The sequence below is a fragment of the Ylistrum balloti genome, unplaced genomic scaffold (assembly GCF_031769215.1).
Source record: "Ylistrum balloti isolate Yb309-2 unplaced genomic scaffold, AGI_CSIRO_Ybal_v1 Utg370230, whole genome shotgun sequence".
NCBI classification, from domain to species: domain Eukaryota; kingdom Metazoa; phylum Mollusca; class Bivalvia; order Pectinida; family Pectinidae; genus Ylistrum; species Ylistrum balloti.
This window is the reverse complement of record NW_026782190.1, coordinates 66,402-90,734: the sequence shown is the minus strand read 5'-3', so window position 1 is coordinate 90,734 and position 24,333 is coordinate 66,402. Positions and strand designations below refer to the sequence as shown.

Here is a 24,333-nt window from a genome sequence, read left to right as displayed (position 1 = left end):
GACACTGTCACAATAGTCTGTATACCTAATACATCAAACCTCTCTATTCTGACCCTTGTGTGAACAGACACTGTCACAATAGTCTGTATACCTAATCAATGTCACAAACCTACATCAAACCTCTCTATTCTGACCCTTGTGTAAACAGATTCTGATACAATAGTTTGTATACCTAATCAATGTCACAAACTTGTATCAAACCTCTCTATTCTGACCCTTGTGTAAACAGATTCTGATACAATAGTCTGTATACCTAATACATCAAACCTCTCTATTCTGACCCTTGTGTAAACAGACACTGTCACAATAGTCTGTATACCTAATACATCAAACCTCTCTATTCTGACCCTTGTGTAAACAGACACTGTCACAATAGTTTGTATACCTAATACATTAAACCTCTCTATTCTGACCCTGGTGTAAACAGATTCTGATACAATAGTTTGTATACCTAATACATCAAACCTCTCTATTCTGACCCTTGTGTAAAAAGACACTGACACAATAGTTTGTATACCTAGTCAATATTATAAACCTACATCAAACCTCTCTATTCTGACCCTTGTGTAAACAGACACTGACACAATAGTCTGTATACCTAATACATCAAACCTTTCTATTCTGACCCTTGTGTAAACAGACACTGACACAACAGTTTGTATACCTAGTCAATATTACAAACCTACACCAAACCTCTCTATTCTGACCCTTGTGTAAACAGACACTGACACAATAGTCTGTATACCTAATACATCAAACCTCTCTATTCTGACCCTTGTGTAAACAGACACTGACACAACAGTTTGTATACCTAGTCAATATTACAAACCTACACCAAACTTCTCTATTCTGACCCTTGTGTAAACAGACATTGATACAACAGTCTGTATACCTAATACATCAAACCTCTCTATTCTGACCCTTGTGTAAACAGACACTGTCACAATAGTCTGTATACCTAATCAATGTCACAAACCTACATCAAACCTCTCTATTCTGACCCTTGTGTAAACAGATTCTGATACAATAGTTTGTATACCTAATCAATGTCACAAACTTGTATCAAACCTCTCTATTCTGACCCTTGTGTAAACAGATTCTGATACAATAGTCTGTATACCTAATACATCAAACCTCTCTATTCTGACCCTTGTGTAAACAGATTCTGATACAATAGTCTGTATACCTAATACATCAAACCTCTCTATTCTGACCCTTGTGTAAACAGACATTGATACAATAGTTTGTATACCTAATACATCAAACCTCTCTATTCTGACCCTTGTGTAAACAGACATTAATACAATAGTCTGTATACCTAATACATCAAACCTCTCTATTCTGACCCTTGTGTAAACAGACATTAATACAAAAGTCTGTATACCTAATACATCAAACCTCTCTATTCTGACCCTTGTGTAAACAGACATTGATACAATAGTTTGTATACCTAATACATCAAACCTCTCTATTCTGACCCTTGTGTAAACAGATTCTGATACAATAGTTTGTATACCTAATCAATATTACAAACCAACATCAAACCTCTCTATTCTGACCCTTGTGTAAACAGACATTAATACAATAGTCTGTATACCTAATACATCAAACCTCTCTATTCTGACCCTTGTGTAAACAGACACTGTCACAATAGTTTGTATACCTAATACATCAAACCTCTCTTTTCTGACCCTTGTGTAAACAGATTCTGATACAATAGTCTGTATACCTAATACATCAAACCTCTCTATTCTGACCCTTGTGTAAACAAACATTAATACAATAGTTTGTATACCTAATTAATGTCACAAACTTGTATCAAACCTCTCTATTCTGACCCTTGTGTAAACAGATTCTGATACAATAGTCTGTATACCTAATACATCAAACTTCTCTATTCTGACCCTTGTGTAAACAGACACTGTCACAATAGTCTGTATACCTAATCATTGTCACAAACTAGTATCAAACCTCTCTATTCTGACCCTTGTGTAAACAGACAGTCACAACAGTCTGTATACCTAATACATCAAACCTCTCTATTCTGACCCTTCTGTAAACAGACATTAATACAATAGTTTGTATACCTAATCAATGACACAATCTTGTATCAAACCTCTCTATTCTGACCCTTCTGTAAACAGACACTGACACTTTAGTCAGTATAGACATAGATCAGACAATGGCAGCACTATAAGCAACAGGCCCACTGAGTCTTCACACTCACTTTGGTGACCATGACATGCATGTGGTACTAAAAGTGTCCGTTAAGGACATCAAAGAAACTTTGACCAAAAACTTTACAAACAAAATCTCTGCATTATTTCTCATCACTTTCAAAATGCATAGATTATTTAAAAAGTTGATGGTTTATTAATGAACAGAAACTTTCTTGCTATAGTATTATTTTGGCCTCACCCAATAATAGCTCCAACCCTTTTTCAGTAAATATGTCTTACAGTAGAGAAGGAGACTTAATAACCTTTTCTTTCACTAATCTACCCTTCCTCGCGGGCCTCAGATGAGTAGAAACCACAAATTTGACAAATATTATGTTAGGTACTGATACTGATACTTGTAACCATATTTGGGCTGAATTGGCTCAGCTGTGTAAAGGTAACAGAAGATACACAACTGACAATATCAAATAAAAGGTAATATGTCAGCCAGAAAGTTCAGCTCAGGTGACTTAGAAATAAAACAATAGGAAATCATTAAGATTGTTTTTCTTTCAAAATTAGAGAGATAACATTACAATTGTAGTCGTTAGGCAAAAATGACAACCACATCTCTATATACATATACCCAGAATCTGCACTCTATACAATAAAACATTAAGACATTTTTAATTGTTTGTCGGCACAATTCAAACAACATCACATAAAGTATCAGGGAAAGGAAACACAATGCTTTTGCTTATGAAAGGGGTATGACTATATATCAATATAACATAATACATTATATCAACATGAGATTGAAATGATAAAATTTCAAACCATTAACAGATAAACAATTACATTTACATGGTAAAGTAGCACGTCCTGTGTGAGGAGTGAGTGTTAGGGATGAACACAACAATGATACTGGTATAACATGGCCTTAACTAACACACATGTATTGTACTAAAACTTTTATAAAGGTTTATGTACACATTGATTTTTGGTGTCAATAACATAATGCAAATGCATAGCTGTTATGATAAGAACCCTGCTTCAGGTAGATGCCATTCCTTTATAAACAAAATCTAGTGAGTTATTTGATTTCCTCTGCAGCCAGAGGCCTGTCCTGAAAGTAGAACACAGAATTGCACCTAATTACCCTTATGATTGATTGCAGGAGAAAACTAAATTAGGGTTTGAAGCATCAATATAATAATTATCACTTCTCAGCATGATGAGAATGGGTGTGGTGTCATCCTTAACCAAGCTCAGATTTTGATATTTCAGCATGATGACACTATAAAAATAACAATAACATTGGCCAATCCCATCTTTCTCCAAAAATCGCTTAACATATCACCTTTGCAATTTGTTAAGATTTAACCCCAACCCAATCTCCACAAACAAAGATACATATACCTTACCAGTCTGATTTTCCTTACTGTGTGATAGAGGAACCCTTACCTGTCTGATTTTCTCTACTGTCTTAGACCTGTATCCTTACCTGTCTGATTTTCTCTATGGCCAGTGTAAACATATATGACATGACGAGATATTCCTGCCACCGGGGATATGGCGAAGTCTTCACTAGCACAACATATGTATAACATATAAGGAATCCAAGATAAGCCATCTGTAAATATATATATAGCAAGTCAACACAGGCTATTTGCAGACATATAAATTATAGTAGCCAACTTCAAATAAATGAATCTACTATGCCAACATGTACAGAGGTACGCCAAGGACATAACTTGAATGAGGAGTAATCCTAGATTTTTTCATTACCATATAATGTGTCATATACAAACTGACCACTGAACTTAAAATGCTGTGGAAGGCATGTAATACTTACAGTATAAAACCAGAATTTGGTAATGGGCGTAATACTTACAGTATAAAACCAGAATTTGGTAATGGGCGTAATACTTACAGTATAAAACCAGAATTTGGTAATGGGCGTAATACTTACAGTATAAAACCAGAATTTGGTAATGGGCGTCATACTTACAGTATAAAACCAGAATTTGGTAATGGGCGTAATACTTACAGTATAAAACCAGAATTTGGTAATGGGCGTCATACTTACAGTATAAAACCAGAATTTGGTAATGGGCGTCATACTTACAGTATAAAACCAGAATTTGGTAATGGGCGTAATACTTACAGTATAAAACCAGAATTTGGTAATGGCAGTAATACTTACAGTATAAAACCAGAATTTGGTAATGGTTGTAACACAGTATAAAACCAGAATTTGGTAATGGGTGTAATACTTACAGTATAAAACCAGAATTTGGTAATGGGTGTAATACTTACAGTATAAAACCAGAATTTGGTAATGGGTGTAATACTTACAGTATAAAACCAGAATTTGGTAATGGGTGCATTGTAAAACTCATATATCCTCTTGCCGAGTCGTAATGGGCTTTTCTTCTTTTTTATTGTGAATTGAGAGTATTCTTGGTTACTTTCGTTGTGGAGGGATCCATTCTCACGAGGGAAGCCCTGGCTGGATGAATGGAAGCTGGTTTCTATATTTACATCATCTATGTACAAATTCTGAAAATAAACCAATTATATATCATAAAAGTATTTTCATCTACATTCAACATTTACCATCGACTTATCCTCTACTATTATCATTTTTCTTCAATTCTTACAAGGGGCATGGTCCTTGTTGTTCTTCTTAATGAAGGACAGGTCAAACCTAGGCTTACCTCATTGACATGGTCCTCGTTGATGTCCTCACTGAAGGAGAGTTCTCCCTCCTCCTCACTGGCCTGGTTCTCAAGTTCGTCCAAATGCTCCTCCATTGTCTGGGGCATCAACTGTAGCTCCTCCTTACTCTTGAATTCCAGGGCCAGGATGTAAGGGGGGATCAGTATACCTAGTATCACCTGTAATATTACAATTATATTAACATTACTATCAAATCTCAAACAAGCTGTACAAAGGGCCATAGAAAAGAGTTATTTCCCTTGAGCAATGCAAACAATTTTAAACATCTTCACCCAGTGTTGGGTTTTATAAAGACCTCATTTAACTTAGTTAAAACACAGCTCTACATTATGTTGATTCAAACCCTTCAGAAGAAATGAAGGGTTTTCTCCTACATGTATATTTCTTCTGACATGTTGGATTCACTTCATCTTTACATCAAGACCAGGCCTTTACATCATTTGCTGGCTATAAATGTCTATTATTTTCTGACCTTTTTAAAGATAAAAAATCATAATTTATAGTAGAAAAACACTGTAAAATTGGAAGCAGTAAAATTTTGCCTAGCCATTTCTGCAGTTTTGATGAGTGATGTAACTATGATGATGAAGTGATCAGAGAAACCTGTTCCACATAAGAATATATGCAAACATACAGGTGTGTTGGGTAAGATAAAGATGTTTATTACAATTCTGATCTGGAGGACAAGGACTGACCTTGAGGCTGCTGTTCTTCCTCATCTGTAGTCCACCCATCCACATATCATTGAGCAGAATCTGACAACAAGTGTGAGCTACAAACTCGCGATGGTTAGCTGCGACTGCTAGGCTCAGACATGTCTGGTCACTAAAGTTCTTCAGTTCGTAGGTTAGCAGCTGCTGTGTGTAATCGTCGTCGATCTTGTAACAGTGTTCCAGCAGCTCCAGTGCAAGCACTTGGAATTCCCTAAAAGGGGTCAAAATAATTTGAAAGACTGATAATACTAATACTTATAATAGGAAAAAATTTCAAGCAGGTTTACACTATAGTTGGTTGTAAATACTGTACATTTTAATATGTCTTGACCATATGGAAGATGAGCTCTATGCTCAATATGTAATCAAGAATAAATAAAGACGATTATTATTATCATTATTGTCACTTTTCTTAGCACCATTACAGATAACTAGTTAGTTTCCTTCCTAGATGTACCCAGAAACCTTTCCTGCAGGCTGATAAAAACTCCATATACCACATAACATAACATGTTTGTTGTATGTAAACTTTTGCTATTATTGTGGCTACAAACAAAGCTCGGAACTTAAAGGGAACAAGTAAGACTTCATATAAAATAATTATGGGTTGAGTTCTGTGGTATCCACAGAAATGCAAACCAGCTGGGTTGAAATGAAACAATATATTGTAGCTTCTTACTTTGCATAAGACCTGAGTTCGTCGGAAATGTCCACCTCGAGATCATCAGAGTCAGCCTCATGTGACATGGCTTTATATAGTTTACAGGCCATCAGAGCCTAAACGAAACAACATGATGTCAAAAGAGGGCACCTGTGATCGTTGAGTATAAATCAAATTCCATAAGTAAACCAATTATTTTCTTTTTCTGTCAACGGCTATTTATATATACATATACACTTAAACTGATTAACTGTGAACTCAAACTTAAAGAACGTACTATATTGGATAACTCCATAAAAAATGTTAAAAGAGATCTAACTTTAATGACTTGCCATTATTTTATTCTCAAGTACGTAATGCAGTTTTTGTGTTCATATTATATGGGTTTAATAGTTGAATTATCTAATCTTTTCTTTTACTAATATTATGAAATTTGTATCAGACATGTCAAGGCAAGGTGGATAAAATGTCTCAGTAATTCACTACATAAAACAAAATATTGATGAAAAAAGGAAATCCTAAGAAGAAATCTGCAACACCTAGAAATTGTTATATAACTACAAATATCTTGTACCTAAAACCTTAATTTGGCAGTATGACACAGTAATCTCCCTTGTGTTATGCAATATCAGTCTCAAAACCTTTGTCAGTGAAACACAGTTATCTCCCTTGTGTTGTGTAATTCTGCCTTAAGCCTTAACTGGTATGACAGTAATTTCCCTTGCACTGTGTTAGTAAACTACCTTGGCCATGGCCTCTTCACCATGCTGCCACATGAACAGTGCCATCTTCTGTCGCTTCATTAGGACAGCCCAGATCATGAGGTCATGGAAGGGGTAAGGAAAGAGCTCCTGAGCCTCCTTAGTATCCAGGAACATAGGCAGCGTGGTCACCAGATTACCCATGTTACCAGCTACACCCTGCAATACAAAGCAACAATTATACCATACATACAGGCAAAACTGACAGCCCTCCCTTAGGAGGTAGACTGAGTGTCAGTCTTGCATCCTAATGTTTGGCCTCAATTTTCCACACAAGGTAAATGTCCACCAGAAATAGCAACAAAAGACGTCTTGCTATTAGTTTGTATAAAGAAGGTCTATACTGAAACTTGAAATTGTGAGTGACAGCAATCTTTCGTGAAGACATTCCAGGAAAATGACAATGTCACCGAAGTATCAGCTGTGCCCTCATCAAAATCCCCGATCAATTTACGAGTGATTTACCACAATAATTTAATACATTCCTTGTAAAGTGGATTATATGTTATAGTAATTCACAATCATTGGTAATTTTCTACAGTTACTTGATTAGAATTGTATCCATACCAGTGTATTTCATTTTTATGACAATATGTAACAGTACCCAGGAGAATTTCAAATTCCACTATTTGATAATGACACTGAATCTGCAACAGTATAAAATTTGATATAGCACAATAATTCTATATATAGTCTTTATGACCCAAGCTCAGACATTTCTGAGAGTTATAACAGTTGATTAGACTCGGAGAGAACTAGGTTCTACTATAAGGTATATTGTAGGATGGACTTATTGGTCAAATATTTTGAAATAAATAAGTGATAATAACAGAAATTTACTCCACAGTTGAAATCTTAAATATGATTTTTACCTAAAAGAGTCAAGTTATTGGCTACAAAGATACCAGTAGCATTCATTATGAACTATTATAGAAACCTTTATTCTCTTATACTGGATAAATCTTTGTATAAAAGACAAGCAGGGAAGTGTAACCATCAAATTAACAAACTCTATTCTAAGAAAACCTATGTGAAGTCTTCAAAATACTAAGTGAGTTACATCTGTCTATCAGTCTTACAACGTTATTTTTCTTTAATGTTAACCACTGTAAACATCCTATTAGGAGCCTTTCATTATGACATGAGAAAGTCTAAATTGAAGATATTTATGTAAATAAAGAAAAAAGATCCCTTGGGTTCCAAATCGTTTCATTCTTAATGGGAGCTATAACACACATTCCACTCCCCAAACCATTTCCTTTAAATTCATTACATAAAGCTTTTGTAAATTTTTAAGCCCTAGAAATTATATCAGGATTTTTTTCAGTTCCAAAATCCACAGAATATTCAAAAATAAATTAATTTAAGAAATGAAGTATTCTGAAATGTATGAAGTACAGATCTTAACAATTACATTAAAAGTATCAATGAAGTGGATTTGTGTGAAGAGATGTTTACATTATTTTTCATCCTATCTAGTCTTCCAAATACTTTTCCAAGACTACCAGAATTCAATGTCTTTCATATCAGAATAAATGTTATGATTAAGTTTTGATGTTACATAACTTCATTCAGCTTTTATTTGATCTAAGCATGAAAAATCTCAAATCTAAAAAAGCAGTAGATGGATTCATTCCAGCATATAGTTTTACAGCACTCTACTCAATTGTCTCATATTTTTTACTTCCTATGATCATGATATACTCAGAATTTCTGAATACAGATTCTTTTTTCAAACATTTGCATGCAGAGATATAGCAGAGATTTATCACTACAGCAATGGCTAGGCATCTCCCTGTTAAAATAGTCTTTTAATCGTTTTTCAAAGTGCAAGTGAAGAAAAAGCATTTTTAAAAGAGATATCTGTTTAAGAAACAAAAAACTTCATAAAATATCAAAATGGCATTATTAATAAAAACATCAGCCATGAGCCTCGTCGGTTAATGACCAGCAATTTTTGCTAGCCTGGATATAGAACAATTTTAGCAAGCCTTGGGGCTATCAGGCATGGAATATTTCTTTCAGAGCTCTTAGTGAGAGATTCAGAAACTTGAAGCTATTTCCAGCTCCAGCTAATTTCCACATGCACACTGTACACACACTAATGCTGGCTAATGACAGATGTATGACTGTGAATTATTACACATCCTGTGGTATATGAGACAGGAGAAAATGCTCTAGTCAAAGGATTAGACCAGTGTAGACACAGAGTTAAGTGCAGTTGACCGCCTCTGTCCAGGCATCATCTTTCAAAGTTGATGGCAGATGTAACAGCGTAAGAGTTTAATTTAATGCAATGTTATGACAAGTCAATGTCAAACAGAGAGTGAACGTCTCTATACTTATAAGTCTACATGTGTGGCTTGTTATTTGAAGGCATTCTGAAATTAAGGAAAGGACGATGAAAAAGTTGTTTAAGTTAATTTCTTTAATCTGATTTAAAACATTTGGGGAATTAAAGAAACAGAAAAAGTCAAATAGGCCATAACAGTCACTTCAGGAACGACAGCCACACAAGTGACATGTAATAGAAACTTCTCAGGCAAGTCACGTTCTGTAGTTTTAAGTGTCTAAGACACAACATATTGATGTCCTCAGGTTTGGAAGAAATGGGATGCTACAAAAGAAGCAGCATTATTACTGAGGGGAAAGCTTCAAAGATTTATCTACTTATTACTACTGTTTTAAAAGTCTAAAATGTATGTTGAAATCAGTAAAAACATACGGGCACGCCCTTCAACTTTCTTAGGAGTGAGGAGCTTATTCTTAGAAGAGATAACTAGCAACAAGCTATTATCACCATCTTGTTGATTCATACCATTTGTGAAAATCTTTCATGAGAAGTTGGTTATTGTAACTCCACATGTCATGACCGTTAGCCCCTTTTGGAGAGTTAGCCCCTTTCTAAGCATACCCACCCAGTTAATATTTGCTATATATTTTAGAAGAATATACAGTCATTTGTATTAGCTTTGACAGTGTTAGAAATGATGACGATAAGTAATTATGTTAGATATGATGATGACAAGTGATTACACTGATCTCTTTTGACATACATTACGCTTGATGGCATTGTATTTCTGCCGGAACCGCTTTCGACAGTAAGATGCACGAAAGGCCCCATCCATCAAATGTTCAATGACGGCACCAATGTCAATAAGATTGTACCGGTAGTTGGAGGGCACATGCTGCAATGTAAACCAGTCCTTATGTCAAATTGTGTAAACTTTTATATAAACTTAACATTAATTGCAGATTTGTTCATTTGGTCTTCAAAAGTTAGAATCAAGTCAAATATATCAAATGAAGAGTAAATTTTTGTTAGCAATGAATTACTCTGAACCAAGAAAGAAAATAACTTGTAATCAAAGATTGAAATTTAGATAACTTAATAATCCATGTATTTACAGGAACAGACATTTTAATATTTAAAGGAAAACAATAAGAAAATTAAAAAAATTAATTAAAGAAATTAAAAACCAATGATATTTACCTTTTTGATGTCTCTCACCAGGTACCTAAGGGTGTTACTTGGACCATGTCTCTGAAATCACAGGAAAAGACTTGGAACAAAGCTCAGTTTAACAGATAATTCCACTTTCACTTTAGCACCGGTTACCTCTGTAACATCCCTACTCACAACAGACAAGATCATGTCAAGGTTATTATAAAACCAAATTTGCATTTTACTTAATGAATTTAACATTCAGTTCTTGAATGTAAAACTATTACCAAAATCTTATATAAGAATTTGGTTGAACTGTTTGTACTTGTGACAATTTTTTTTAAATATTATGTCAGGTTTAAATGGACCAGAATGAAGCATCCATACTTTTGTATCCTACTAAAACTGCAGTAAAAGTATTGTAGCCATGTCTAGACATGAAATTCTGATCAGAACACAAAAAGAAATATCAGCTGATAGCATCTGAGGTCAAAAGTCAAATGAGGTCAAAATAACCAATGGAACATAAATTTTGGTCAATGAATGAATTCTATGACAAAAGTTGATGTTCATACATAAAACAATGGCTTAAATATCTATAAACTGGAAACCTTACACTAATTAGCAAAGGTCAAAAGTTCACATGAGGTGATTATGACCTCAAAGTGTCTCAAAGCTTATCTAAATTAAACTCCCGCTTGTGAAAGTACAGGCATCTTGACTTGGTAAATAGTTATATTATTTTCCCTTTACTAGGCTCATATGTATATATATATATATATCGCTTTTTTACAACCTGACTCTGTTAATGGTGCAATAAGTGTGTAAAACTTCCAAATAATAACATCATTGTTGAATTAATTAATAACAAATTTGAAACATGAAACAAGTTTAAAATGAAGAGCAAATTATACTGCTGTTAAACTAAGGCTCATATGAAAATAATATTGTACAGTCTTGAGTCTAGCTGCAAATGAGATTCACAACAAATATCACAGAACAGCATGTTTATGTATAAATGCATAATATGAAAATAGAAGAGAGTGTAACAAATATCACAATGCAATATACTTGATTGTATAAAAAATTGTAAATAATATTTTCAGCTTGAACATTAGCTAAATTGAGCATTATGAAACCTTTAATTGGCATGAGATTGGACTGATGGTCATAGAGGACGAGGGAGGGGCTATGCATCCAGGGGCTTATCCACAAAGTGTTTTTTTTTATCACAGATTCAAAGTGGCCATCAGAAGCCCAGCATCAACATTCAATCTCAGACAAGCCAGGGCCAGAAAAAAGAACAGAATCCTATACAGTAAGTTTTCTGTCTCACAGATTGAAAAATCATGTAGAATTTTTTAGAACGTTAATGATGTATGGCTATTGGAAACCATGTAGAGTCTTAGGTTGGAGTTTTCATGCTTCCCTGTTCAGTGGAAACTTCCTGGTGCTAGTTCATTATGTCAGGCAGAGGTGGAAGGGATAGATGTGGAGGTGAAGGAAACCCTGACAAAAACGGCAATAGTTCAGACACTTGATTAGAATGGAGAATTTATTTCAAACTTATTCCTTGTGTGAAAGAAGAATTAGAAATTTAAGCCCGTCATCAATTTAAAGAAGCCCAATGAGTTTTGAATGAAGAGGATTTCTTTACGAATTTCAAGCCATGTCTCTTGGATTTACTAGTGTGCCTACAGTGTTCACTAAGGTTCCGAAACCATTTTCAGCCAAAGTTAGAAGTCTTGGTATTCACAACTTCTACTATATATTAATGGTTCTTAAGTAAAGGATACTAAGCAGGAGGCATGTAAACATAATTATGTAGGGTTTTAGCAAAGAATTTTAAGTCTCTCGGTTTCAAAACTAATATTGATAAATCATATTTTGAGGCAAGTCATATAATCATTCACCTCGGATACAAATTTAATATCAACTCTTTTACGGTTTTACTTGCTGATGAAAAGTTTTCGAGGTTGCTATATGCATGTAAGGCAAGGAATTCTAAGGCAGACTTCCGTTTCTATCAGAGATTTGGCAAGTCTCATCAGTTTGTTTACTTCATCCCTTTACAGCAGTGAGGTTATAATGTTTAACGGACAATCAGACAACTCTTGGTCTTAAGAATGGCCTAGGACGGCAATATTTTCAGTCTGAAAAAGCTACTGTCGAAATTTAATGGTGGATTGATAATGATGAGATCATGAATGGTCAACCTATCAGACATGAGGAGACCACATTTTCATCGAGACAGATACTTCTAGATGGGGTGCCAAATGTAGATCTTCAATCATTAAAGCTCTCTGGTCAGAGTCAGAAAGGCCACACCAAATAAACATTTAAGAGTTAAAGGATGTTTGGTTGGCAATGAGATTTTTTTTGTGAACAGCAAGATTACCAGGGGGAAGTAACAAGGAGTTGAATAAGCTCAGGATCTTTGGCTTAAATGCTCTGTGAGAAATATTTACATTTCAGTTTCTTACATTCCTAGAGTCTCCAATGCAGATGCTGATTACTTATCATGATCATCAATCTTCAGGAGAGTGGTCGTTAAACTACAAGATTTTTTAACCGGTTTGTCATCATTTCTTTCGACCAAATGTTCATCTTTTTGTGCAGGATCAAATTTAAGATCCCCGAATATGTATCTTAGTACCAGATGCTGTTTTTGGCCGTTGCTATGTTATCGACTGAATACTTGCCTTGGTATATATATCCTCCATTCAGTCTGATTGCCACAGTACTAAAGAAGGGAGGACATGGTAAGCATGGATATAGCGGTAGTGCCCTTGTGGAGAAATCCAGCATGGCTACCTACTTTGCTAGATATTGGTGTGGGTGTACCTGTTTGTCTACCGAGGTAACGTGATCTGCTCCTGCCAGATTAAGGAGATTTTCACCTTCTCAAGAACAGCCCGAGAATCATTGCATGTTGCACATCATGAGATCCTTGCAGAAGCAGGGCTTATCGTGACAGTCTGCCATGCTTGCTTTCTCGTCATTGAAACAGTCATCTGCCAAACAGTATGATTTGGCATAGAACAGCTAGATTATTTGGTATAGTGAAAGGAAAATTTCTTCCAATTGTCCCTTTATCCAGAATGTAACTTACTGTCTCACCATCACTTCAATACTGGGAAGTTATATAGTGTCATTAATACTTATAAATGCATGTTGACCCCTTTGTTAGACTGCAAAATTGAAACAGACAGTGTGGCGTTGTCTTGATTTATAGAGAGTGTATTTAATGCAATTTTATCCTAGTCTCGTTACAAAATCAACTTGGGATGTTTCAAGCATCTTCAATCATATTGGATAGATGTTTTCTTTAGAGAGATAGGATCTCTCTAATTAACAAGGAAGTTGGGCTGGCTTTAACTACGATCCAGAGAGCTCAGACATAAGCGAGTCTAGAAATTTCTAGTATGTAGAATTTTGGAATTCATAGTTTTATTGTTCCAGAGTTGATGAAAACAGCTAAGCCGTAAAGGCCTTTTTCACAATGTAAAATTATGTAAATATGCACACGAATTGTTAATAAGTAGCTTGAACTTTTTGAAAATGAAAACTTTTAGTCTCTTTCAGACAGGGATTCCCAGTTTCTATATTTATGTTAGCAAGGTGGATTAAGAATGTGATGAAGGATGCAGGTATTGATCCTGTGTTCAAAGCACATCCAGTTTGTGGTGCAGCTATGTCTGCAGCTTTCAGGGCTAGGACATGAAAAATTCTAGAAAAAAGTAATTGGGCGTCTGTGGAGACTTTCCTTATATTTTTTCTTAAGGATATAAAGGAAAGATTACTGTTTCAGGAAACTGTGCTGGACTGTGTCAATGGATTGAAATATTATTAGATAAACAGATTCTGTGTTGCTGAATGGATATAATGATTTGTTTTGGTGATTTAACGGACAGTGTTTATGCAGCAATATATTTGTATCAATTCATCAGTGATAAATGAAATATGATATCACCTTTTATGTTTTTGTTACGTCTATTGTGATGAGGACAAGAAAGTGTGTTGACGAATTCTTTGAGGGGTTTATGGGCTTAATTGTTTTTCCCCCATGATTGTATATAGATTAATGTACATCTACAATGTGGAGATGGCGGAATCGTGAAATCCACACAGAAATTCTGAGCTTATTGTGTCTATTTTTGATATATTTGTTGTTTTTTTCCCCATTAAACTCCGCATATGCATCATGAAAACTTTTTTCAGCAGACAAAGGAGCAGCTTATCAATCCTTTCACGGAGTGACTTCCTTAGATCTCTCCTTTCTTTGAAGTTTAGGTCTATGATTTATCACACTCTCACCATTCTGTCTAAAGTGCTAAATGCTTATCTACAGAATGTAAAAATCAATTGTAGAAAAATTTACATCCATCTTAATCAAAACAGGCATGAACTTTTCAGCCCTGTTATTGATTCTTTTAATTTCGCTTCAAGATTTTTTTTAGTGATTTAATCAAATTGTTGTCTTCTATTACATCTGAAAAAATTCTGTTCAGAAATAATTGCAAGACACCTACCTGGTATTCTTTGTGTACTTTCTTCTGACAAGTACAAGAAAACATGACTTGATGAATGAGACTTAGTAATCTCAATACAACAGTTCAAACCAATTTTTTAGTTAATTTCATGACATTCAATTTCTCCTGAAGTTCTAAATGTTGCAATCATTGCATTAAAATCTTTAGACGCCTTACCATGAAATTTTTCAATATTAAGGTTTAGCGTATGTATGCAAAGCTCTTGTAAATAGACAGTTGTGAATCTCCTCAGAACAGTCTAATCCTTAGCAAAGCCTCCAAACACAGTCTAACCCTCGACAAAGCCTTCCAATAATCTAACCCTTGGCAAAGCCTTCCAACAGTCTAAGCCTCAGCAAAGACCCTCAGCAGTGTTATCCTCAGCAGAGCACCTCCCAATAGTCTAACCCTCAGCAAAGCCTCCACTTAGACAGTCATGAATCTCCTCCCAACAGTCTAACCTTCAACAAAACCTACAGTTAGACAGTTGTGAATCTCGTCCTAATGTAGAGATTTCTCCAGCCTACCTTCATATTAGAGAAAAATCCTATTAATCAATAACAAGGAAAATTGTGTGTATGTTTTAGACACCTAACTTTTTCCACCAAACTTTCAAAGTTAAAATACAAGATGGCCACCTTTCCGCCATTTTGTTTTTTCTGATCAGATCCAAAATCAAATACACTAAGAAAGATCCATCCAGTACTTCCAAAGAAATAGCCCTTACAAACTTCCTGATCACTGAGAAAGAACAATGCTGTAGTTTTCAAGAATAGTGATAACAAACTTTCAAAGTCAAAATCAAAGATGGCCACTTGTCATCCATCTTGTTTTTCTGATCAGTCCCAAAAAAGCATGGCCATGACTAGAGACCAAGGGGAAATTCAAGTGAGATCCATCTCATGCTTTTCAAGAAAAAGTGATAACAAACTTCATTGAAAAATTCAAAGATAGCTGCCTGTAGGCCATTTTGGTTTTTTTTTTATCAGTTCCAAAATCAAATGCGCAGGGTTTTATTGTATGATGCGGCACTGCCTAATCAGCATCATTTATATCAGAATGTTCTGGGCTATACAGGATGATGCCACACACAGTCTAATCATCATCATGTATATCAGAATGTGAAGGGCTATACAGGATGATGCCACACACAGTCTAATCATCATCATGTATATCAGAATGTGAAGGGCTATACAGGATGATGCCACACACAGCCTAATCATCATCATGTATATCAGAATGTGCAGGGCTATACAGGATGATGCCACACACAGCCTAATCATCATCATGTAAATCAGAATGTGCAGGGCTATACAGGATGATGCCACACACAGCCTAATCATCATCATGTATATCAGAATGTGTAGGGCTATACAGGATGATGCCACACACAGTCTAATCATCATCATGTATATCAGAATAAGAAGGGCTATACAGGACACACACACAGCCTAATCATCATTATGTAAATCAGAATGTGCAGGGCTATACAGGATAATGCCACACACAGCCAAACCATCATCATGTATATCAGAATGTGCAGGGCTATACAGGATGATGCCACACACAGCCTAATAATCATCATGTATATCAGAATGTGAAGGGTTATACAGGATGATGCCACACACAGTCTAATCATCATCATGTATATCAGAATGTGCAGGGCTATACAGGATGATGCCACACACAGCCTAATCATCATCATGTAAATCAGAATGTGCAGGGCTATACAGGATGATGCCACACACAGCCTAATCATCATCATGTATATCAGAATGTGTAGGGCTATACAGGATGATGCCACACACAGCCTAATCATCATTATGTAAATCAGAATGTGCAGGGCTATACAGGATAATGCCACACACAGCCAAACCATCATCATGTATATCAGAATGTGAAAGGCTATACAGGATGATGCCTCACACAGCCTAATCATCATCATGTATATCAGAATGTGCAGGGCTATACAGGATGATGCCACACACAGCCTAATCATCATCATCATGTATATCAGAATGTGCATGTACATGTATATCAGAATAAGAAGGGCTATACAGGATGATGCCACACACAGCCTAATCATCATGATGTATATCAGAATGTGAAGGGCTATACAGGATGATGCCATACACAGCCTAATCATCATCATGTATATCAGAATGTGCAGGGCTATAGAGGATGATGCCACACACAGTCTAATCATCATCATGTATATCAGAATGTGCAGGGCTATACAGGATAATGCCACACACAGCCTAATCATCATCATGTATATCAGAATGTGCAGGGCTATACAGGATAATGCCACACACAGCCTAATCATCATCATGTATATCAGAATGTGCAGGGCTATACAGGATGATGCCACACACAGCCTAATCATCATTATGTAAATCAGAATGATCAGGGCTATACAGGATGATGCCTCACACAGCCTAACCATCATCATGTATATCAGAATGTGCAGGGCTATACAGGATGATGCCTCACACAGCCTAATCATCATCATGTATATCAGAATGTGCAGGGCTATACAGGATGATGCCACACACAGCCTAATCATCATTATGTAAATCAGAATGATCAGGGCTATACAGGATGATGCCACACACAGCCTAATCATCATCATGTATATCAGAATGTGCAGGGCTATACAGGATGATGCCACACACAGCCAAACCATCATCATGTATATCAGAATGTGCAGGGCTATACAGGATGATGCCACACACAGCCTAATCATCATCATGTATATCAGAATGTGCAGGGCTATACAGGATGATGCCTCACACAGCCTAACCATCATCATGTATATCAGAATGTGCAGGGCTATACAGGATGATGCCACACACAGCCTAATCATCATCACGTATATGAGAATGTTCAGGGCTATACAGGATGATGCCTCACACAGCCTAACCATCATCATGTATATCAGAATGTTCAGGGCTATACAGGATGATGCCACACACAGCCTTATAATCATTATGGTTATCAGAATGTGAAGGGTTATACAGGGTGATGCCACACACAGCCTAACCATCATCATGTATATCAGAATGTAAAGGGCTATACAGGGTGATGCCACACACAGCCTAACCATCATCATGTAGAAATAACTAGCCATGAATCTCAATCAATGCAAATGCATGTGTAACTTCAATAAATATCCCAATAATTCAAGTCTTCTTCCTGTTCAGCCAAAACAACAGTTTGCTGTAGTTGAATTTAAGGTTTAATTTTGCACCTGACAAACCAAGCTTATTCAGCTAGTAATGCTAAATGTAGTGCGGGTGAGAGAGAATAGAACTATGCACTTTAGTTAACAGGATGAGGGGTTTAGATCTATGTATTCAAATGATTAGACTATATTGATATACAAGATCTGATTTCATGTCTGAAGAACTTGGCAGCTTTCAGGTAGGAACATAAACATTGGAATCAAATTACCATTACAAATGCAATATTTCATTCTCAACACTTTTATGTGATTGTTCCACAGGAGCAGTGTCTGAGACTGGTATGAGGACCAAATTCAAAGTTATTGGTCACACAAAGACAAGATAAATCAACTTACATACACAGTTCTGTCTTATAAATGTACAAGTGCATTCCCTTGGTCTTTTAACAGTGATGCATGATGGCATGACAAACTTACCATGCTATAAACCAGTCACTGAAATACACCTCTAAAACATAAGGGTTCTGCTAATTCCCTGATTTTGTAAATATTCTGAGAAGATATCAAGATGATACTATAGTCCCTGCCAATGCCACATTGTTGATGACACTCATGGACTTGTCTAGATATCAATAGAGAAAATCTGTGCGAGTTACTGTGGACTTTCCCCAGTCTCTGTAAAGTGGGTAACATCTGTGTGACAAACAGCAGTTCCACCTGAGTCTCTGTAAGGTGGGTAACATCTGTGTGACTTACAGCAGAGTTCCTCCTGAGTCTCTGTAAGGTGGGTAACATGTGTGACAAACAGCAGTTCCACCTGAGTCTCTGTAAGGTGGGTAACATCTGTGTGACTTACAGCAGAGTTCCTCCTGAGTCTCTGTAAGGTGGGTAACATCTGTGTGACAAACAGCAGAGTTCCTCCTGAGTCTCCGAAGGTAGGGAACATCTGTGTAACATACAATAGAGTTCCTCCTGAATCTCTGTAAGGTGGGTAACATCTGTGTGACGTACAGCAGAGTTCCTCTTTCCTCTGCAGGGTTGGTAACATCTGTGTGACTTACAGTTGAGTTCCTTCAGCCTCTGTAAGGTGAGGAACATTTGTGTGACTTACAGTAGAGTTCCTCTGGCCTCTGTAGTGTGAGGAACATTTGTGTGACATACAGTAGAGTTCCTCTGGTCTCTGTAAGGTGAGGAACATTTGTGTGACGTACAGCAGAGTTCCTCTGGCCTCTGTAGTGTGAGGAACATCTGTGTGACTTACAGTTGAGTTCCTTCAGCCTCTGTAAGGTGAGGAACAATTGTGTGACGTACAGTAGAGTTCCTCTGGTCTCTGTAAAGCGGGGAACATTTGTGTGACATACAATTGGGTTCCTCTGGCCTCTGTAAAGCGGGGAACATTTGTGTGACTTATCGTATTGTAGAGCTACTCTGGCCTCTGTAAAGTGGGGAACATTTGTGTGACTTACCGTATTGTAGAGTTCCTCTAGCCTCTGTATGGTGAGGAAAGTCTGCATGCTTACACCATTCTCCAATAGCAACTTTACAAAGTCTACACGATCGTTGATGAGGGCGTCCATCATGGCTTGCTCTAGTGATCCCTCCTACAAACATAAACACAGCATCTTAGATGTGACTTTAACAAGCTATCAATTACAATTCTAATCTTCTTGAAATGAAATTAGTAATTAGCTTAATTTTTTCTCCCAAATTACTGATCCCTTCTGGGGTATTTCTGTGATATTACAAACATGGGAGATCTGTGCTAGTAAGGTTTCAGTCCATCCTGTCCAATAACCTTAAATATTAGATTCAAAGCATAAAAAAGTTCTTATTTTCGTAATTCTTCAATATCTTAACAAACCAGAGAATTGAAGCTTTGAAGAAGTTGTTGGCAAATTACAATCATGATATTTATCATTTTGATTGCTAGATTTTAGCTTTTACTTCGTTGACAGATTGACAAGACAAATGAAATAAAATGTTAACCATGCTGAAATAAACATCACCACTTTCCTTTTGTACACCTCATGAGTATGACAGCTTGTCTGCACCAATTTTTTGAACAGGAAATAAGTGACGTCCCAATATGCAAGTTACATGAAGGAAAAACATCCATATTTCCTGTCAGTTAGACATTAAAGAATCTCAGTTTAAGGGGTTTTTTGTCACACACTAAACATAACAAAAGAGATTCAATATAAATAAGCACAGATTCTAAAATCATCCTCTAGATAACCTCTCATATATCTATTTCAGAAGTGGTCAGTGTGGCCTTCCATCCAATGACCTTGACTGATAACCAACAAGCTTTAATCATGTGTGTACACAATATGAAAACATGATATGAATATTGAGGAAATGTGTCTTAAGTACATAAGACATCATGTTAACAACTTTTTTTATTTCAAAACTTGTCTAGTGTTATCTTTGACCCTTTAGACTTGACCAATAGCCACCAGAAATCATAATGTATAAACTGCATCACAAAGCACAGGACTGTCGATGATCTCATTGCCTGAGAATCACACACCAATCAGGCAGGTATCAAACCATACATCTTGGATCTTAAACTGAGGTTGGTAAGTCTAATGCTCTACTGACTGCACTATCACCACCCACAGAATATAAGAGTACATTAAATGAATTAAAACACAGAAATGTAATAGTAATTATCAAAACAAAATGCCACTTAATGAAGTAATACTTTGCATGGGTTTTATTTTTCTCATTAATACGATGGAAGAGTCAATTATGAATTCTTATCTCTCATGATTGTTTGTATGAAAATAACTCTGGTTTGCATTCATGTTGATTTGGTTACCAATATGGGAGTCTTGTAGAGTTCAGGTCTCAGCTTATCAGTCACAAATCAATTAATTCTAGATCTGAGTTAATTTAACCATGTATTCACAAATATGTCTTAAGAGGTAGGTTCATGAAATAAAGTATTTGTGAAGCCTAAGTGATTTATAGTAGTTTCAAATCTTAATAAAACTTGTAAAGTCTACCTTAACACATCCTGTCAAGTTGTTTGAAAATGTTTAAATAGTAAAAGGAAAAATGGCTTTAAGCAGACAAAATTGAGTAAATTTGATAACGATAGCAAGGGGAGAAGGCAAATTTGGCCACAAAATTTAACCACAAATTTTTTCAAAAACTGTTTTGCTAGAAACAATAAGATCCTAGGATCTTGGTGCCTATATCTAGCATCATATGATCTTTATTAGTTCTTTATAAGTTGGATCTTTCTACTAGGAATCGAGGGAAACCTACATATGCAATTTAAAAATAACTCATCCAGTATATCTAGGACCCAGCAATAACAGCCTTTTATCATCAAAATCTATGATGGTTACTGGTTGGCCATTTTGTTTTTCCAATCAGCCTCAAAATGGATATTCCATAAGTAGCAATTAAGGTAAACAGAAGGAATCAAAGAAAGAGCAATCAAGTTCTTTTCAAGAAAAAGTGATGTCAAAATTCAATGGATCAATGGTCATTCTGTTTCTCTGATCACGCCTATAATAAACAATACACAGCTAAGAACCAAGGGGAAGTAATGTAATAGCTTTGTGAATGATCAATCTGGCACTTTTCAAGAAATAGAAATAAGAAAAGCTTAAGAATGGTTGGACAACAAACCGATGGGTATTTAAAGAGAAGACGGTGAGCTAAAAAATGTACTATCTCTATACCGAAGATGATAATTTTCTAATCATAGTAAGTCACCTTGACCTTTGGCTCATTTATAGCTGAGTATCAGATGTGAAAAGCAAATTATAAGACAAAGAAATACTGTCTGAAAATACTGAATGAATTTCAGTTCTATGGGCAAAAAAAACCCCAAAAAACCCCACACAAGTCATTATATAAAACAATTCATTTACAGTAACAGTGACTTTGACCGAGAGACAACCCTAAACAAGCATGGTTTGGTAACTGAGTGTTGATAAGATGTACATTTGCACCATGGGCATTGACATCAATGATCACAATATGTCACTTTTATCATACAACTTTTCGAGATCAAAATGAATCGGTTTGATATACAGAAAGACAATTATAGTTAATGACAATAATGTAAGTGTCAAGGTACGGCTGCCATTTTGTCTAATGTTGTCTCTCTTGTTTACATTGAGTGTTGAATTGAAATTAATTTCATGTGTCCATTGTACAAATGTTCACTTTAAAGAAATTTAAAAAATATCTGTTTTGAATTTCAATTTAATCCTACTTGTCATCATATACAGCTATAATATGATTTCAACTAAACATTCTGATGATAAGGAGGCAGCATTAATTTTTTAGAACTATGGGTTTTCTGTACCTGTCAATAATCATGATGCATCTAATTTCCAAAACCTAAATAGCAACAAGAAATTGTTGACATTTTTTAATTTCATCAAAAATATGCAGGAACAGTTTTCCAAACATGATCGACACATTAATATGATGTAACATTGTCAGTCAACTTTTACTAATATTCTCATCCTTATGAATATAATTTGCATGCATGGACGTAAGTTAACAAATATTTCTGAACTTGCAACTTTACTGATGTGTTAATTTCCGAAATGATAAGCTGATATCCGAAGAATTAAAGCAGAATCAATGAATTTTCAGAGAAATTCATTAAATTCTTTTTCTTCTTAGTACAACGCAAGAATACTTTTCTAACAATTGAAAAAAGAGATACATGACATGATAAACAATGAGTTTTGATAATCATGAGAAAGCACTGTATTGAGCTTTATTTGAACTGGCTTAAGTGAACTCAAATTGGAAAATAATTAAACAAGTCTTTTATCCTTAGAAACATTGGCCTTAAACTTTGACCTTCTTACCTAAATAACTCCAATTCTAAAATAGCACAAAGATGGGATCAATACTCAAAAAGATATCTTTATATGACCTATTTTCAGACAAAACAAAAATGGTCGTCAAAAACTCTCTGGTTATATAGCCTCATGTTATGATATGCATGACTGAGACAAAGATTAAGTTGGAGTGACCTGATGTCACAATTAACATGTGAAAGACATAAAGTGTTATTTTACAGTAGGAAGGACTAATTAAAAAGCTACAGTAATATTAGAGTAAACACCTGACAGAGTCACTCAGACCAACCTTTTGATACAGTAAACATTCCTCAACATAATGACTCTGTATGATGTATTTACCTTAAACAAGATAAATATATAACAGTTATTGCAAATTACCATGCCTACCTTAACTACCATCAGTGTCATATTTGTGAGATACTGCCAACTATAATTATATTCATATTACATAAAACTACACTAGGTGTAATGTTAAGTAGAAAATGAATATTCTAGAAAAATTAAACACTGCAGACCTAAGCTAATCATCCTACAGGTTGTCACTGTGTCTCCACGTGCACTTCACATGTCCCACTGTATAGCATTATATTAAGTTGCATGAAAGAAAAATTAGTTAATGATGAGAAATAAAAACAGAGAACTCGTCAGTTGTGATAAATGTTCACTTCTTTGATAGGGAAAACCTAGCAGATTAACAATCCTATGCTGGCAATAAGTCTTATACATCTATTCTGAAGGACAAAAATAAATGACAAATAAATATCCCAGTAGGAAACATTTTCATAGCTAAGTGTTCAATAAAATATCTCCTGTAGAGTTTCATGTATTTAACTTCAATGAACTGTAAAAGTTGAAAATACTTTTTTTTGTTTTTGTTCTTTCATTTCCATATTAAAACTTGTCATCAAATATAATTTATGAACTAATTGCTTAGAAATAATGTATTTTGCATATTCATACAAACATGAGATAAGTACAATAGAAATAACCACTCCTATGAATTAGTATACTTATCAACACTGATTCTTCTAGTTTCAAAGATATGTAGAGATATTCTAATTAATGCTGACTAAAATCAGTACCCCACGCAACAGCAGTCGGTCAAGAAAAGGCTCTTCCAAGGTAAACGTATAACACTCACAGGAACTTTCCCCAAACATGTAATCAGTCTTGGAAATCACATCCATCACCTCATGTAGATGCAAAATATTAATCACACTAACAGCACTGAAACAACCATGTCCCCAAAACACAACTCCATGACAGCTCCAGCGAGAATCATGCAGACATACTAG

The 24,333-nt window shown here is 35.4% G+C and overlaps 1 protein-coding gene across 1 annotated transcript in view; it reads right to left on the bottom strand.

Annotated features, from left to right (window-relative positions):
• Positions 1-24,333, bottom strand: part of LOC132551992 (transient receptor potential cation channel subfamily M member 3-like) — a 92,415-nt gene that overhangs the window by 13,755 nt on the left and 54,327 nt on the right. The window contains 9 exon segments of the mRNA XM_060216138.1: positions 3,664-3,792; positions 4,518-4,795; positions 4,861-5,059; positions 5,597-5,825; positions 6,294-6,391; positions 7,019-7,195; positions 10,093-10,224; positions 10,530-10,580; positions 19,664-19,798. Coding sequence (XP_060072121.1) covers positions 3,664-3,792; positions 4,518-4,795; positions 4,861-5,059; positions 5,597-5,825; positions 6,294-6,391; positions 7,019-7,195; positions 10,093-10,224; positions 10,530-10,580; positions 19,664-19,798 — 1,428 coding nt within the window.